Source organism: Glycine max, chromosome 6 (assembly GCF_000004515.6).
Source record: "Glycine max cultivar Williams 82 chromosome 6, Glycine_max_v4.0, whole genome shotgun sequence".
NCBI classification, from domain to species: domain Eukaryota; kingdom Viridiplantae; phylum Streptophyta; class Magnoliopsida; order Fabales; family Fabaceae; genus Glycine; species Glycine max.
Genome location: NC_038242.2, coordinates 8,856,073 through 8,874,020, shown reverse-complemented (window position 1 = coordinate 8,874,020; position 17,948 = coordinate 8,856,073). Strand labels below are relative to the sequence as shown.

General features: G+C 33.3%; 3 protein-coding genes across 4 annotated transcripts; 2 read left to right on the top strand and 1 right to left on the bottom strand.

The window, feature by feature from the left end:
* Nucleotides 1-1,711: 1,711 nt before the first annotated feature.
* LOC100306035 (ubiquitin-fold modifier 1) lies at nucleotides 1,712-4,816 on the top strand. Of its 2 annotated transcripts, XM_003526564.5 has the most exons (4): nucleotides 1,712-1,933; nucleotides 2,028-2,125; nucleotides 3,857-3,889; nucleotides 4,643-4,816. In XM_003526564.5, the coding sequence occupies exons 1-4, from the start codon at nucleotides 1,866-1,868 to the stop codon at nucleotides 4,708-4,710; spliced, it is 267 nt and encodes an 88-aa protein (XP_003526612.1). In that variant the 5' UTR covers nucleotides 1,712-1,865; the 3' UTR covers nucleotides 4,711-4,816. The 2 variants fall into 2 exon arrangements, with proteins under 2 accessions (XP_003526612.1, XP_014631827.1); XM_014776341.3 differs by lacking the exons at nucleotides 3,857-3,889; nucleotides 4,643-4,816 and adding an exon at nucleotides 2,885-3,269 and having other exon boundaries at nucleotides 1,769-1,933.
* Nucleotides 4,817-5,972: 1,156 nt separating this feature from the next.
* On the top strand, nucleotides 5,973-10,562 carry LOC100780678 (pentatricopeptide repeat-containing protein At4g08210). Its single transcript, XM_014776339.3, has one exon. The coding sequence runs from the start codon at nucleotides 6,358-6,360 to the stop codon at nucleotides 8,416-8,418; it is 2,061 nt and encodes a 686-aa protein (XP_014631825.1). The 5' UTR covers nucleotides 5,973-6,357; the 3' UTR covers nucleotides 8,419-10,562.
* Nucleotides 10,563-12,572: 2,010 nt separating this feature from the next.
* Nucleotides 12,573-14,788, bottom strand: LOC100814186 (uncharacterized). The gene is made up of 2 exons (XM_003526563.5): nucleotides 13,914-14,788; nucleotides 12,573-13,335 (listed from the first exon to the last, which is right to left on the bottom strand). Exons 1-2 carry the CDS (start codon nucleotides 14,566-14,568, stop codon nucleotides 12,719-12,721), a joined length of 1,272 nt encoding a protein of 423 aa, XP_003526611.1. The 5' UTR covers nucleotides 14,569-14,788; the 3' UTR covers nucleotides 12,573-12,718.
* Between the last annotated feature and the right edge of the window lie 3,160 nt (nucleotides 14,789-17,948).

The following is a 17,948-nucleotide window of genomic DNA, read 5'->3' as shown; positions in this document are numbered from 1 at the left end:
CAAGAACAACAATTAGAAAACGTCATTTCTTCCACATGTTTTAGTATACTAACAACCTGGTGGAAAATGACATACCCAAACCTGCATTTCTAAGTTGGTAAAAACTAAAACCTAAACCTGACCTTAGTCAAAAATGAGTTTTTTTGTGTCAAATTTGAGGCAAAAACAGACGACCTATGAGTTTAATTTTTATTATCTTATCGATTTCCTGTTCATTTTCTTTTCCTAACTAATGGGTGAATATAAGAAGTATTTTTCTCGAAAAAAAAAAACAACGCATTTATAGACGCACCCCTCTTGATCCTATAAGAGTGTTTTTTTTTTTTTTTTGCTGAATTATAAGAGTGAGTGTTCGTGGCTTTGGTAAGTACGTATTTATGCACAATATCGGTGGACATGCATTTTCCCTCCTGTCTTGTGGCAGGTGTGCATAGTAAAATGATCAGAACAAAAAACATTGTAGCTTTGCTAATTGGGTTTGGGCTAAGTTAGTCCACAACACTCTGACAATTTGGTATCATTGTTTTCAAGAGTAGTATCGTTTTTATATGGACTTTTTTCATAATTATATATTTTTGACAATTTTATATCATTATTTTCAAGAGTAGTATAATTTTTATATGGAATTTTTTCACAATTATATATTTTCCTCAATTTTATGACTATTTTTATGCTTTATATCAAATCAAGTTATTATTTTAAATAATTATTCCATAATAATGTATTTTTATTTTTCGTATCTTTTTACTCAATAATCACTTTCTGTTATCAATAACAAATAGATATTACGAATTACTACTAAAATATTTTTTTCCAATTAGAATAGTTTTATAAAATTTTGAAAAAATAGTTTAGGAGAAAAAAAAATATACATTTACATGTAAGATTTACACTATCATTTATATCATAAATTATCATATATAATAAGTTTGTTGATTTTTACAAAATAATACATATTAACAGTGATTTACGATCTTATAAAAAAATAATAATTTATGATTGGATAATAATATTAAATTATTTTATATCATAAATATATAATCATTAAACTCGTTTTCTTATTAATAACATAGTATATAACTTAAGTTATTTCTTTAAATATTTTTAATATTTATTTATAAATAACTATGCATTATACTTATTGATTTTTAATGATTTTTAAAATACACATATTAATCATAAACGCCTATTGAAAAGTAAATAAAAATTATAAAGTTGAAAAAAGGATTTGAAAGGTTTTATTAAAAATATTTATTAAATTTACTTATCATAGAAGATGATTTTGGTACGATTTATTTTAGAGAGAGTATTGACATTCTTAAAATTTAATTTCTAATATTTACATGTCCTACGAATAGCAGAAATATTATATTTATATTTTGAATAACTATATATCGATCATTAATTATTAAAAAAATTAATTTTAAAAAAGAAAAGAAAAGAAACACTCAATTTGATTATAAGGAAAAATAAAAGGAACCATATTTGCTTGGTATCTTTATTGGAAATATCGATATTCACGTATACATTATTTCGTATTAATTTTTATATAATTCTATTATTTAAAATATGTAAATTTATTTAAAAATACTCATAGAATGTAAGAAATTATCCAATATTTATGAAAAATATTCTCAAATTTGAGTAAATGAAAATGTAATTGACTAATTTGTATTAAAAACAAAATTTGTCTTAATCCGAAATTCGACTCATAGATGCTCACCAAAAATTGTTTTATTTTTTAGAATCTGCCTCACCTTGTCGTTTTGAACAAAACGACAGTTGCGTCAGAACTACGCTGAAGAATATCATCACCATCATAGTATTTCGTTAGAAGGGGAATTTGGCAGATTCATTAGAAGAAAATGGCGGGTGGTGGAAAGGTTTCGTTCAAAGTCACACTCACCTCCGATCCAAAGTTACCCTTCAAAGTGTATATATCTAAATCTCAACAAAATTTCCCAAATCTCTCTTTTTTTCTTCTTTTTTTTTTATCCCCTAATCTCGATTTTCTGAATTTCTTTCAGGTTTAGCGTTCCAGAGGCGGCACCTTTTACTGCCGTTCTCAAATTCGCCGCCGAAGAATTCAAAGTCCCGCCCCAGACCAGCGCTATCATCACCAACGGTAACTAATTATCCTGATTTAGATCAATGTTTTCTTTTTCCTTTTTGATGAGGTTGAGAGTTTTAGGATATTTAGGGTTTCTCGTAATCTGGAAAATCGTGTTGTGGTTGTGTGGTGGTGAAAATTGAATACATGGTGGGTGCCTTTCACGAGTTTTTCCTTCCTTAGGTAGCTTTTAGCCTTTGGGATCACAAAAGCTTGGCCACACCCGCAATGTTTTTGGATTAAGAAAATACTTTTTATCATCGATTTATCGTTGGTTTCGTAAGTGTCACGTTCTCTGTACTTTATTTTTACTTTTCAGCTGATTTGCATCCACAATTTGATAAGAGTCAATATACAATTTCGTCCTTAAACGTGGCAACCTATGTTGATTTATCCTTTCAAAGTTTGTGTGTATATAACTTAATTCCCGAATCTATGAATGCTATCACAAATTTAGTCCTCAAATTTGGTCAACTGCGTGAAGGAAGAACTGATTCGTTATAAAATTTATAGACTTGGAGTTAAATTGTATACATCCTATTTCTGAATTTCATCTTTTTTTTAAGTCCTTATTTCTGAATTTCATCCTTAAAAGTGGCAAATTTGTTGATTTGTAATTGAAAGTTTACATGTAGATAACAATGTAATTCCGGAATCTGGCTATTTTATGACAACTTTTAGTACTCATATTTGGTCAACTTCACGAAAGAAGACTTGTTTGCCTTGAAGTTTACAAATTCGAGAAATAAATTATGTATGCATGCATATTTTTAGGTACTAAATCAACAAAGGTTGCCACTTTTGAAGACAATTATTGTTTACTCATAATATAGTAAGGAAGGCGTTGACGGAACGAGGCTGATTTTTAAAGGCAGATGAAAATGATATGATAATTATTATTAGATTAATGGAAACTTTGTACATCTCAGCTCCAAAATATTGGCTTATTTCGTATACCTTGTATTCTTCACTTTTAAGGGCTGTCTCCTTTACAAGCTAAGTAATGTCTGGCTTGGCTAATGTGTTTAGCACAAATTTGAAGTTGTTTCTTTTTTATTTTCTTTAGGCATTTATTACAGTTATTTAAGGCATTTTGTAAGTTGTAACTATAGACCCTTTGAAATTTGTAGTCTATATATTCTAACTTTTGGTGTTGGAATTTTGTTAGTAACCCTTTTATCTTTTTACTGTGTTATGTGAATTGGATTATTAGAATAGATTGAATCAGGTAGCCTTTAGGTTTTATTATATTCTCTAGTTAAGTTGCTGGTAAACATTCAAAGTTAACATGATTCATAGTGGCAACATTGTCACAAGATATCTAATCTCTGTATTCTCAATCAACTCAGCTGTTGCTGTTATGTCCTTTAAATTACAGTGCAAAGATCTTCTCACTTCCAAAAAATAAAAAGTTCAAATGGATTGAGATTTAATTGGGGCTGGTTGACAAATTAGTTATTAGAACTGACTTGGTGAGCCCATCATATGTTGTGACCTTTGGCATTTACTGTTGCACTACTAAAAGCATAGTACTGTTCATTAAGAAGGAAAAGAAACATGGGAAAGGTAAGCTACGAATACTAACAAGTTACATTAATCCAGCGAATGAAGAATTACAAAATTTTAGAGTATTTTTGTTTATGTATATTATTGACTGTCAACCTTTCATTATGAAAGCCTAGCTTGTTTCAGTAATATTCATCTTAGATCTGCTACATTCATATTTATTCCTTTGTATGCATGTAGATGGTGTTGGCATAAATCCCCAGCAGAGCGCAGGTATGGCAGTGTTTTATCATCTGTTTCTTTAACTTTCTTCTATGTTTGAAGAATCATCATATTTTCCTCTTCAAATAATGGTTTACTGCCACAATTTTCTCCATAAAAAGTTATTACACAAGGCTAAAATAAAAACATTGTCACCCAAACATTTGGGATGGTGTTATTCTGATTAAATTTAATTATATACTTGAAATGGTTATGTTGTACCTCTTTTTTAGAAGTTTAATTTTTTTTTAAATAAAATAAAGATAGTGTAGTTTTTAGTCTCACTATTTGACATTAGTTATTTTAAAATCTAAAACATTGACAAAATTAAACGTTTTAAAGGGAAAATCGAAAAAAGTATAAAAATAAAACTTTCAAAAACTTAAAATACCAAACTGAAGCGATTATAACTTAAGGAAATAAAATGAAGCATTCATAATGGAGGGAAAAAATGACATTTAGCCAAAATACTATATTGTCTTTGATTTCAGCTTTGTAATTTTGGTATTTTTGTTTAATATTATTTAGTATATTATATTAAAAATATATATTATTTTATTAAACCGGATCAATCACGATTGTGTCATTGAACCTTGAATTAGTGTCAACACCGATTTAGTGACCAGTTCAGTTTTAAAAACCTTGGTTGAGAGTGCTTGATTCACATTTTTTTGTAGTAGTTCCAATCATGAAAAATTATATTATACATAGGTTGCTGGTAGTTGTTATCTTTCATTTGACAAGCTGTATATTTCATTTCTTCAGGCAATGTCTTCCTTAAGCATGGTTCAGAACTGCGCCTGATTCCGCGTGATAGGGTCGGTGCCTTTTAGATGTTACGGGTGTCTGACTTGATATTGACCTTTTTTGCAAAATACATGAACTGTTGTAGCTTCCTAAGTAGAGTAATCAATAAATACCATGGTTACTGATTTCATATATAATAGTCTTCAACCGATAAAGTTTTTTCTTTTTGAAATAATGATATAAATATTTTGGGGAAAATTATGTTAACTGCTATAGTCTTGTCAGCTTTGAATGTGAGATAGAGGTAGCTCATTGCGTTGGACAACTACCAAGAAGCGCCACCCCTTCCAAAGATGTTATGAAAATTGAGACAAATCATGATGTCCGTAATATACGATCTCATCGATTAATTAATGTCTTTAGGATATTAATTAAGTAATTTAACAAAAAAAATTATTGTTAAAATTACAGGAGTTTTGTGGAAAGTGTAATTTTTATAATTTCAATAAAAAAAATTATTTTTAATTCTTTATTTAATATTTGAAGAACACTTATTAGCGTTTGCATGTCATCATTAGTTCCATGAATTTTTAAACACCAACACAATGATGATCCCCTACTCAGAGTCATTGTACTACTGTTGAATAATCACGCGTTGCAATCCAGGGTCTATGAATTCCCTTTGCCGGCTAGTCATATGGTATGATGGAAGCTATGCCTAGTGAATGTGACTGCAAATATCATGGTTCCCTGAGAGAGAAAAAATTGTCTGAAAACTTCTGCCTACATCTGACCCTTTACCAGAATGTAGCTGTCTACGGTAATCTCACTCCAGTCGAATTGTCACAATCTAACATTCCTGATTGATGAATGTCATGCCTCATTTGTTCTCTCGTACATCTGCTGCCCATGTCTCTAGTTTTTCGACTTCCAATAGCTCTGTTCCTGAGTTGGAAGAATTGTTACCGTAGCAAGACTCTGGTAGTTGTTGGGTATCGCAGGGTGCTACTTCATTGTTATTGAATTTCATGTCAACTAATAAAAAATCATTCTAAATATAACATAATTATTATAAAAATTCATTTAAGATTGAATGACTGTTAAAAAAAATGTTTATTTTATTTGTACATGTATTATTTATTCTTTTAATAATCAATACCTAGAGGATAAAATTAACTTTTCTGTGAAATTTTCATTTTAAGATGTTGCACAATCCAAAACAATTATTTTGTTTTTCTATTTTCAATGTTCATCTAACATTTGTGCGAGTAGAAGTGTCATTTCGGCTCAAAAATTATTTTTTACTAATTAATAGAAATTAAAAACATTTAAAACTTTTATCAAAGACCAAGGATAAAAAAAGGCCAATATGAATTGGTTAATTTTTCGCGAAGTAAAAAATTAGAGCAGTTGTTACTGCTTATGTTTTTTGCTACTGGTGCAATCAAGAAAAAAAAAAAGTTTTTTTGCTATGGCCGTTGGCCGTTGCATTAAATTGAGTTCATTTCAGTGAATATCCGGGAATTGATTTTTCAGTTGATGTCATATATGTTGATATATCTTTCACACAACTTTCAACGTGTGAGAATTATTCGACCATTCTTCACAAATTTTCTAGCTGTTTTAAAAAAATAGTGTCAAAATACTCAAGGCACTGTTTCAACGATCGTTCTCTTATCCTCAGCATTCAGCAATGCTTTCAGTATGGTAATTCAACGCGTAATGGGTTGGCAATGGATTTAAACCAAATCCAGTTAGCTTTACGCTGTTGTGGACGCTTTCAAGCTATCAAACATGCCAAATCACTCCACTCTCTTATAATAAAACTTGGCCTCTCAAATCACATTTTTCTCCTTAATAGCATCATCTCTGTCTACGCAAAGTGTTCCCGATTCGATGATGCACGAACCCTTTTCGACGAAATGCCTCACAGGAACATAGTTTCTTTCACAACAATGGTCTCTGCATTCACCAATTCTGGGAGACCCCACGAGGCTCTTACACTCTACAACCACATGCTGGAATCCAAAACCGTGCAACCCAATCAGTTTTTGTACTCTGCGGTTCTCAAGGCATGTGGTCTCGTGGGTGATGTTGAATTGGGCATGTTGGTCCACCAACATGTATCTGAAGCTAGGTTAGAGTTTGACACTGTTCTGATGAATGCCCTCTTGGACATGTACGTCAAATGTGGGAGCTTGATGGATGCCAAACGAGTTTTCCATGAAATCCCGTGTAAAAATTCTACTTCATGGAACACCCTCATTCTTGGACATGCTAAACAGGGTCTGATGAGAGATGCGTTTAATCTGTTTGATCAAATGCCAGAACCAGACCTTGTGTCTTGGAATAGCATCATTGCTGGTCTTGCAGATAATGCTAGCCCCCATGCATTGCAATTTCTTTCTATGATGCATGGGAAGGGCCTTAAACTTGATGCGTTCACATTCCCATGTGCCCTCAAAGCATGCGGTCTTCTTGGCGAGTTAACCATGGGGAGACAGATTCATTGTTGTATTATAAAGTCTGGGCTTGAGTGTAGCTGTTATTGTATATCATCATTGATTGATATGTATTCGAATTGCAAGCTATTAGATGAAGCAATGAAGATATTTGATAAGAACTCTCCTCTTGCTGAAAGCTTGGCAGTATGGAATTCTATGCTTTCTGGGTATGTTGCCAATGGGGATTGGTGGAGGGCACTCGGTATGATTGCTTGTATGCATCATTCTGGTGCACAGTTTGATTCCTATACCTTTAGTATTGCTTTAAAGGTCTGCATCTATTTTGATAACTTGAGGTTGGCATCTCAAGTGCATGGATTGATCATCACCCGTGGCTATGAGTTGGATCATGTTGTTGGAAGCATTCTTATTGATCTATATGCAAAACAGGGCAATATTAACAGTGCATTAAGATTGTTTGAAAGGTTGCCAAATAAAGATGTTGTGGCTTGGTCTAGTTTGATTGTTGGTTGTGCTAGACTTGGTTTGGGAACATTAGTTTTTTCCCTCTTTATGGATATGGTTCATTTGGATCTTGAGATTGATCATTTTGTCCTATCAATTGTTCTGAAAGTTTCTTCAAGTTTGGCATCTCTTCAAAGTGGCAAGCAAATTCATTCTTTCTGTCTTAAGAAGGGGTATGAATCAGAGAGAGTTATTACAACTGCTCTTACTGATATGTATGCAAAATGTGGTGAGATTGAGGATGCCTTAGCTTTATTTGACTGTCTTTATGAAATAGATACCATGAGTTGGACCGGGATTATTGTTGGATGTGCACAAAATGGAAGAGCAGACAAGGCAATTAGTATTCTGCATAAGATGATAGAATCAGGTACAAAGCCAAACAAAATCACCATTCTAGGTGTTCTTACTGCATGTAGACATGCAGGCCTAGTTGAAGAGGCATGGACTATATTTAAGTCTATTGAAACAGAGCATGGATTGACACCATGCCCAGAACATTACAATTGTATGGTTGATATATTTGCTAAGGCAGGACGTTTTAAAGAAGCAAGAAACTTGATTAATGATATGCCATTTAAGCCTGACAAAACCATATGGTGCTCCTTGCTTGATGCCTGTGGAACTTACAAGAATCGACATCTTGCAAATATTGTTGCTGAGCATCTTCTTGCTACCTCACCAGAAGATGCTTCAGTATATATAATGCTGTCAAATGTTTATGCATCACTTGGAATGTGGGATAATTTAAGCAAAGTACGAGAAGCTGTAAGAAAAGTAGGTATAAAAGGAGCTGGAAAAAGCTGGATCGAGATCTTTAGTTGAGAATGCTGGTTTTATGAATGGCTCGGTTCAGCTAGCTTAATTCCTTGTAAATAAGATATTTCCTGACAAGTCGCTGATCGATCCAACTTATAAGGAATGATATGTGATTGAAATTTGTACCGTGAAACAGTCTTTATGTTTTGGTGACTGCCAGTTCAATTTGAAGGTAAAAGCGCAGAAGTGTCAAATTTTAAAGGACATCTAGATGGAAGATACTACAGTGCTACACCAAAGAATACACAATTAAGTATATGCAGCCGTTCAATTCGATATGCTTTCAATACTTGCTATGAGGTTTCACACATTCAATGTTTGCCTCCACCAACAAAAAGGTACAAACTAAAAAAGGTAAATACAATTGTACTTTCAATAGCTTTATTCGCTTATAATTTTAATTATACTTGGTTTTCATTAATCAATTTTAGTTTCATATTAATTACATCATAATTAACCATATAGAACATACTAATTCAATTAACCACTTACTTTTGATAATGAGCACTCATTTAAGAAACTCAAATTTGGTTAAAATCAGATGTGTCAGTGTCACCCATGCCACTTAAATTGCAAGTGCTTCTAATAGTTATATTAGTACCTTTTTTGGGAATTTTTAAGTTTATTCAATCTTTTTGTACAATAGTATTGTAATTAAACAAACTTACCTTTTCTGAATTTTTTTTGCTGCATGCATTGCTTGTTTACAAACTTACCTTTTCATAATTAAGCAGCTTGACATTTTTAGCATATGGTAAGGTTGGCCTATATCATTTAAGAAATACTAGCAACACATTCTTTTAAACACACTATTAGTGATCAACTATCTAAAAAGTTAATTTAATTTGTAAACAAGCCCCTTTATGTAGAGCGTTGAATCTTAGTGAATGAATTAATAATAAAGAGTGTGTTGCTAGCATTTGTTGTTTTATTTTTTTTTCATTTAAGTGTTATAGTTCTTTTTTCTTTTTACAGTGAATTCTCTGAATATATAATTCTAAGAGAGAATGAATTAGTGATTATCGAAGAAAATGGCTAGGCTTGATTACTGGTTTAGGCTTACTCCTTTTTCTTTTTATTTGTCCACTTTTGAATAAAATCGTCTCTGTTTATCTGCCTATTTAGGCAGTTAAAAATAATTTTAACATAAATGGGATTACTAAAGACATTTTATAATCTCTGCATTATCTTATTAAGTACAGTAATAAGTAGATAAAAAGAAATGAAGGTTGTTGAAACTGGACAGAACAGTAAGTTGATGATACATTTGGCTTGAAGTTGACTTATCTTGCATTAATCATTCTGTGTTTTGGAAATGCCACCGCGGACTAGCATCATCACTTTCTTTCTATTTTGTCTTCTCTCATTCCGTCCTATTTGCCCGAGTTTGAGTACAGATTGAGACACCACTAAGCAGCACCGATATGTTGGGGTTAGACAAGAACCTCTCAAGCTATGTCTACCACTTTTTGTATTATTTGATCAGAGGGGAATTCTGGGTACCTGGTCCGAGGGAAACAAAGATAAAAACACGTTGCTAATTGTTTGATTTGCAACAATTTTTTAAAGCCACAAATTTTCTTTCTATTATCTTTTACATTACTATGGTTGAGTACATTACTATCTTTTACATTAGCCGTGATTGGAACTATATCATGCACCAATTTGGTCTTTCCAAGCCATAGAAGTGAACTGAATATCTGCTTGGTAATAGTTGCAATTTACAAAGCTTGAATAAGTGGGGGCACCTAAATTAGGAGAGCACAGTGTTCTTGGGAAGCCACTTAGCAAGTGCAACAGTACAGTCCAAACCATATGAACCTGAGTACCTGACCCATCATGAGCACTATGCAAACACTGGGGACATGGGTGGGTCCCACTAGGAGAAGAGAAGATTAAAATGGTGAACCCCACCTCCTCATCTCATCATCACTCACAGTCACTGAATGCTTCCTGCATAAGGCCGACTAATTGCTGTTGTGCAACGTCTCCACCGTGCATGCTAGTGGCACTGGCAGTGTCTTAAATTACATGGAATTTAATTTTTGAAGCCTTCCATGGAATTGGAATTTATTCTCATGCCATGTTTATTTCTTTCTCAATCATTGCACCCACTTTTGTCTGCCGACTCGCACTTTATTCTGACTTCCTACTATAGCGTTTATTTTTGTTTCGATCTTAACAAGCAAGCATGGCATGTCAAGTTCTGATTCCTTCACAGTTTCCAATAACTAGTAAACACTGCAAAAATTACCGCGAAACTCCCACGCCAGAATGCTTTTTTGCCCACTCTTTTCGCGCCATATTTTGTTTGCTATCAAGAACTGAATGGTCAGTGGTCACTATGTGCACTAACGAGTAATCTAAGCTCAAGCAGAACTCTTTCGTCTTTTGCTACAATGCAAGCGTTACATGGACCAGGTGGCTACATCATGACGTGGCTTATGATCAGTGCCAAAGAAAACAAGAGTTCTTAGTAATTTGTGTTTTAATATTCACAATTCTCTTGACATTGGTGGTGGTTCTTAAGGCCATGCCGAGTTGCTTAACTTTGGGTATCAAAGGCCAATGCGATCCTTAATCATAATACAATGAGTACAAAACAAGAGTCAACTTGTTCCGGATTCGATGGAAACGCAACACACCACCACGCAAATCTAGATCTCTAATAAAAAAAACCAAATCTAGACCGTGAGGTTCACTTATTAAACAGCATATGAAGGACTTATTTGTTTTTAGCTGATGTCGTGGGAGTTTCAGTTCCTCGCCTTATTTCCTTCTAATATTCCTTTTGGGCTTAGTCCCAACTATTATATGTGTTTGTGAAGGACTTCAATTCCATTAATATTAATTATACTACAATAGTGCACTTAAAAAAGTTTTAGGAAAAAGTTCATATATACGTGAGTTTGTTATAAATTTTTTGATATGTGTTTTCGATTTCTAGTGATAAAATTTTTTTTACATATATTGACCTATGGTAAGAATTATGAAGTTATTCCTGTTATGGAATTCAACTTAAATAGAAAATGAGTATTTCAATAAAACAATAAGCCAAAACAAATGTGATTTCAATAAGAAGCGATTAGAATAAGAAGTGTCCTCATTAAGTTTTTTTATTATTATTATATATTAGAAAGTGCCCTTAGTCTTGGGAGTGTGTTCGCCATTGTTGCATTGACCTGTTCTTTCTTGGTACAGACTTTGCCTTTGACCCCGACCATTGTTTTCTGCACTAAGTGAGATATGAGAATGGACCAGGTGAGATATGAGAATGGTAGATCATAGATGTAACTAACCTTTTTCAGTCATGGCTTAAATTATAGTAAAATGCTTTCTACTTGCTTACCTTTATGTAAAGTTCACAAAAATATAGAAAGATAAGAATAATTCGGGACTTTCAAGGATAGTGTCTCAGGTCTTTTTCCTTTCAATTTTCAAACCGTTTTTTTTTTTTTTTTGTCGTTTGAGAAATTGAGCGTTCAGGTTGTAAAAAATTGCTGTCCTCCCCTCCACAAATCCCTTTCTACTGTAATGAGATTATTAAAAAATGGAAATTTTTGGACTTTTTTTTGCACAGTAACTTTTTTGGTACAGTAATTTTGGATTTGTTTGAATCACTTCTGAATTTTGTTTTAAAAACTATTTTCTAAAATAATTTTACACTACCCAACAATCAATTTCTCATCTAAATTAAAAACTAAAAAAAGCAGAAATAACTAAGAGATGTTTCTTCAAGTGTTCTATTATTATGCTTAGGAAACAAATTTTATAAAACAAAATTTAGCCCATGGGATAGATAAAAATACTTTCAAAGGTCTCGAAGAAACAAACAATTTTTTTTAAATAAAAAAAAAACTGTTTTTGAAAACAGTAAACATACAAGTGGTAATTTTCTCAATAGAATATATTTCTACTTAAATTTCCCATTTGACAGTTTCAGAAAAATAGTAATTTGCTGTAAAAAAAAGAAAGGAAAATAGTAGTTTGATGGAGTCAAATTACTAACCTGATAAATAAAGCAAAGCAATTATATGTTCTGTCCGTACACACATTGAGTGGATAAAGTAAAGCCACTTCTTGTAACAGCTAAATCTACAGACACATAAATAGGATTATATTATGTGGTTAATAATTGTTGTAGTAGTAATATACAGTCGTTGATTAAGTCTGCCATAGATTGGAGAGTTAGTGATAGCCACCAACACATACAAAAATGATCAAATACTTCCCCCATAACTAACTAGATGATGCTAGAACTTAATTAAAAGAGCTAATTAACAAAGCAAAGTAAAAGTGATTGATATCAAAAGCCTCTATAGATTACAACAAAGCAAGGCAAAATAGCTCTCGGGTTGGACACAACCAACTCATCCAAATTAGAATAAGCCCCAACAGCAGCAGCAACAGAATCATACTCTTCCATGCCACCACCTTCTGCAATATTCTTCTTCACCCTGCCTGCTATCACTCTACACACCAGCATTGCCCTCTTCTCCTCACTCTCGTCCACACACGCCGCCTTGTCGTGCGCCTTCCCACTCGTCGCCGTCGTCAAGATGCCGGCTCCTCCTCCGGTGACCTTGAACCCGTGCTTGATTATGCTGCACACGTTGCACTGTGGTATCGAGTTGCACAAGTTGGAGGAGCCGTTTAGACCCAGGGAGCAATTGAAGGAGGTGCAGTGGAACCTGAGAAGCTCGTTGCCGTCTGCTATGCAACGAGGGTGCTTCTTTGAGAGCTTCGTGGCCTTGGCTTTTATGGAGTCTCTGTACTCTTCGAATTTGGTTATGGTTTTCTGTGTGTTGTGGACCTTGAGGATGCGGTCTATTTTGCACACTGGTGATTGCTTCTTCAGCCAGCTGGAGTGGAATATTATCTCTACTATGTTCTTGCTGGTGTCTTCTGGACCCAGTTCTGAAACTGAAATTGGTAAAAAATATTAAAGTGAAACGTATTGTAAATCATGGTACTTTGGTGTCATGATTATAATCTTGGATTGCAAAGTGGCACACATATCAAAATGCCAATTATGGTGTTTTGTAAGTGAACACTTACATATCACATCACATCACATCATATATCATATTCTACCAGATATGTTGGATAAACTTTACCATGAACATTTTTAGCCAAAAAAAAAAAGAGTCAAGCGAATTAAAATCAACTCATGGATGTTAACTTTGAATAAGTTAGACGAAAAAAATAACATATATCACATCATACCAGATATGTTTTGGATAAACTTCGAATATTTTTAGCAAAAAATAAGAGAGTTAAGCGAATTAAGATCAACTCATGGAGATTAATTTTGAAGAAGTTAGATGGAAAAAAATAACATGTTTGAAAGCTCACTAAGAAATAATGAAAGCCATAACCGTTAACTTCTTAAGATCATATTCAAAAACGTGAAACCAGAAAAACAAAAGCTAAAAACTTCTTTAAAATCGAAGAGAAAAACTTATTTTCTTCGGTTAAAAGTGCTTAGTATCATATGATACCTGCATGTTTGACAGCCTGGTGATGTTCCAAGCTTTCAGCTTTCATGATCTCACCACAGTCAGGGCAAGAACAAATGCTACTCCTGAGAGAAGGGTCTCTAGTGAAACCGAGAACTGGGTCTACCACCATTCTACACTCATAACAACCAGAGAGTCTTCTAAACGGCATTCCCCTCAAAGAGCCACCGCCAGAAGAAGTTGAAGATGCTGACAAAGAAGAAGTAGCGGACACGGTTCCATTGAGCTCATTAAGAGGTGCTTTCATGGATCTGCTGGAAGCATCGTTGTTGTTGCATCCACTTAATAACAACCTTTTGTTGTGAACATCTGGGGTTGCTGTGTCGGGCTTTGCAGTGATCTTGGTGTTGTTACAAAGAGAGCCTGAGCATTTCATCTTCTTGCACTTCTTGCTGTTTTCTTCTGGGACTCGTTCCTCTTGCAGCTTTCTCTGTTCCTGTTTTTTCCTGTTTTCTTTTGCTTCTGAGGGTGGTTTTGCTTCCTTCTGCTGTTGCTGATTTTGTTGGATTTGCACATTCCTACAAGCCAATAGGCCTCTCACCACCCATGAAGGTTGTTTCTCAGTTTTCTGTTGCTCTTGGTTTTGGCTGACCTTTTTGGTCATGGTTGGTTTTCTTTGAGTTTTGGGTTTGCTCATTGTGGAAAGAATGGAAGTTTCTTCAGGCTAGCAAATGATGGCTTTTAGAACAAGGTGTATATGTAACATGTGAATGGGGGGGGGCTCTTAAGATTGAAGCTTTGAGGAACCTATGGACTATGGTTCTTCCTGTGGGGAAGATATTAGATATATGACTTTATGATGAGTATTTCTCACCGTTGATTTTTTTTTCTATATTGAAGAGTCCTTTTTATTTTCTAAGTTGTGGGAAAAGTAAAGAGGTAGTATTGGCCTACGGGTCCCCCCCGCCTTTTTATGCTGCTGTGTGTGTTTCTGTCTTTGGATAAAACATTTCGAAAATATCATAACTGACCATCTTTTATTTGCCTAATTCCCACGGCCACTAAAGTACTTGAATTTCATGTTTAATGACAGTTTAATCTTCAATCAACATTTTAAATTGCTGCAGCCAAAAATGGAGTTTAATTAACCTATCTATACTTTTGAAGCAAATGTAAGTACTCCATGTAACACAGATATCTCTTTTAATTGCTAACTTGTTAAGTTTTCCTTCTTTTGTTTCTTACAAATGTCTCTTCTTTGTAGTTATGATTTTGCTTGAGTCATGAGTGCAAAGATATGAAACACAAACCATGTATCAGATGAAAATTCCAGGAAATTTACATTTGAGTTTAGTATTATTTGCTGATATAATGGTCCTCCGCGGTTCCTTTTTCTTTCTTTTGGGAGGAAAAGGGGGTGGCGTAACAATGAAAACTGACCACAAAAAAGAAGAGTAACTTCAATGACATATTGGCAGAAGTACATTTTTCACTTCCTTTCTTCTGTTGTTTGGTTGAGTACCCCTGGTACTCTTAGCAATATATTTATTTTCCTTGGCTAATAAAAAAAAGTATTCCATTCCATTATTTTATCCAGCAGAAAATCACGTTTCAATACAAAAAAGTAGATCATGTTGGTGCTAAAATTTAAGATATTAGCAAAAAAGAAAAAGATATTAATGCAATACATCATTGAAGTTGGTGTATAAGCTAGGTTGTCTTTGCCCCTCCATTGAGATCTGTCTCTTGCCAATTTTATAACCTAGACATTTCTTCCAATTTTATAACCTATACACAATTCTTGAATACATCAGTACCAATGAGCTTTCTGAAAGAATTAATTTCTCAACATTATTGGAAGATAAAAAAACTTCGTACCCTTGCATATGCAAAGAGACTGTTTCCGGATTCGAACCCATGACCAACAAGTCACCAAGGCACAACTTTACCGCTGCACCAGGACTCGCCCTCAACATTATTGGAAGATAAATTAAATGAAAATTTTCAGTACTACTACTACCTTGGAAATTGTTAGTTTAAGATACTCCTACAACAAACCTTGGCTAAATCAATCTCTCACATAATCGCTGACACAGACCATATCTTAACAGATCTAGATACTCTAACTGATTAATACTAGTGAATAGGACAAAAAACATTTACTACGTATCACAGCTAGAAAATGCATTCAAGAGTAATATCTGGTTCCTTCCGTACCCCAACCCAACACAAGTTTATGGGGAGAGAGAGTTGATAATTAATTAGGCTTTGTCGTTATTCTAAGCCCATGAAGGTGGACTTTTTCGGGCTAAACGCATTGCACCATTTGCAAGGCATTCCACTAATTACCCCATAATGGTGCCTCTTATAGGGAAAAGCTGCTTATTTGATTCCTTTTCTGCCTCAAAATCATGCGAGCCCATATGCTATGGAATAAAGCCAGTTACTTTAATTAACATAAAAATCAGTAATTTCCCCTAAATTTTTTGAAAAAGTTGTTTTAACCGCTAATTTGTGTAGTAGTACCATTCCAACTGGGATTAGGATCTGTATAAACATTATGCATTGTATAATTTGTATTGCAAAAAGCATTGACACAAAACATAGCCGTTGCTGTGTAAAAAGTTTCTGTGAAAATTTGGCTACCAAATGGTAAAGGTTTTGTAGTGTATAATAAAGTACTACTAGTAATTATTGTTCGCTAAGGTTGTGATTTACACTTACGCTAGGTAAGTGAAAATCTCTTTGCTCTGAAAGCTGATGGTAGCCAGTCACACACAGATTTTAATTTTTACTTCTTTTAGTAAGACATTAAGATAAGAACTTTGTCATGTGTCACTTGAGCCTTAAGTGAGAACGCTTATTACAGAGATAGCAGCGAGGCACTAAGTGTATTTTTAAATTTTAAATAAATTACCACATGAAGTGAGTATGTCAGTTAAAGGGCACTTCAATTTTAAAACGAAAAACTAAAAACTGAATGAAAAAGCCCAAGACATGGTAGTACAGAAAATGTTTAATTAAAAAAGGGCTTTGTGTTTGTGTTGAAATGTTGGGCCCTTGTGGTCATCAGAGAAAGTGCCAGCTATATAGCTTCCAAAGTTAAGGAAGAATTATTGTGTACCCGTGAAGCCTTTAGAAGCATATCACATCCATTGGTTAAAGAAATGAAAAAAGAGTGAAGAGAAATCAATGGTTAAGATATTTGTGGAGTAAGGAAATTGTTACTCCAACTGCATGCTAGAATTTTTCCAAGGTATCAGAAGAGAACACGAAATTTGATGTGATGAACAGAGAAGGACAATAAAAGAACCTTGAAATACAGACAGATCATAAATCTGTGGGAAGCAGCGATTTTATTGTTATTGTCCTATCCTCAGACAAATTAAGAACTAAAGATGGCAAACCATATTAGGATATTTGGTGGCCACTGGCACTGAGTAGTGGTTCAAAGTTCAAATTTGAGAATGCTGCATAAAAGAGTTGGTTGAAGGGGTGATACTGTGATTTTCTATTATTGAAAAAAGAACGTTTTATAATATAAAGAGTTATTCTAGTGACTACACTTGCTTGTTAGAACACTAAATTTAAACTACTATTAGTATATCTTATTTGAATGATATATAGATAAATATATGACTTTTTTTTAATTAGTATGTATTCACTAATTAATTTTTATTAATCATATATAATTCTATGACGCAAATTTATAGTTCTCACATTTTAAAAATAAGAATTATTCCTAATATATATGTATTTTGTTATATATATAAAAGTATGAAATTAAATGATGAGATGTTAAATTTAGTAAAATAACACATTTAACAAAAAATAAATGTTGTCATTCTAATTGTTAAAAATCATGTTATATTGTCTTGACAATTATGTATGCCAAATTGTAGGTAATTTGAAATATTTGTGATATACAGTAAAAAAAATATTTATATTTAGTATATGTTAAAACAAAGTTAAGTGATGAAAAAATTACTTCTAATACTTAATATATTTCATAAGAATTTTTATCACAATAGTGGGATTAATAAAATTTAACTATTCTCTCTTGTATATTCTTTTTCA

What these genes read in the sequence shown, in the direction of transcription:
- LOC100306035 (XM_003526564.5), top strand. Translation starts at nt 1,866, where the DNA reads ATGGCGGGTGGTGGAAAGGTTTCGTTCAAAGTCACACTCACCTCCGAT. An exon ending in CAGCGCTATCATCACCAACG is followed by an intron (nt 2,126 to 3,856) that starts GTAACTAATTAT and finishes GTATGCATGTAG; the next exon opens with ATGGTGTTGGCATAAATCCC. An exon ending in AAATCCCCAGCAGAGCGCAG is followed by an intron (nt 3,890 to 4,642) that starts GTATGGCAGTGT and finishes TCATTTCTTCAG; the next exon opens with GCAATGTCTTCCTTAAGCAT.
- LOC100780678 (XM_014776339.3), top strand. Translation starts at nt 6,358, where the DNA reads ATGGATTTAAACCAAATCCAGTTAGCTTTACGCTGTTGTGGACGCTTT.
- LOC100814186 (XM_003526563.5), bottom strand. Translation starts at nt 14,568, where the DNA reads ATGAGCAAACCCAAAACTCAAAGAAAACCAACCATGACCAAAAAGGTC. An exon ending in CCAGGCTGTCAAACATGCAG is followed by an intron (nt 13,336 to 13,913) that starts GTATCATATGAT and finishes TACCAATTTCAG; the next exon opens with TTTCAGAACTGGGTCCAGAA.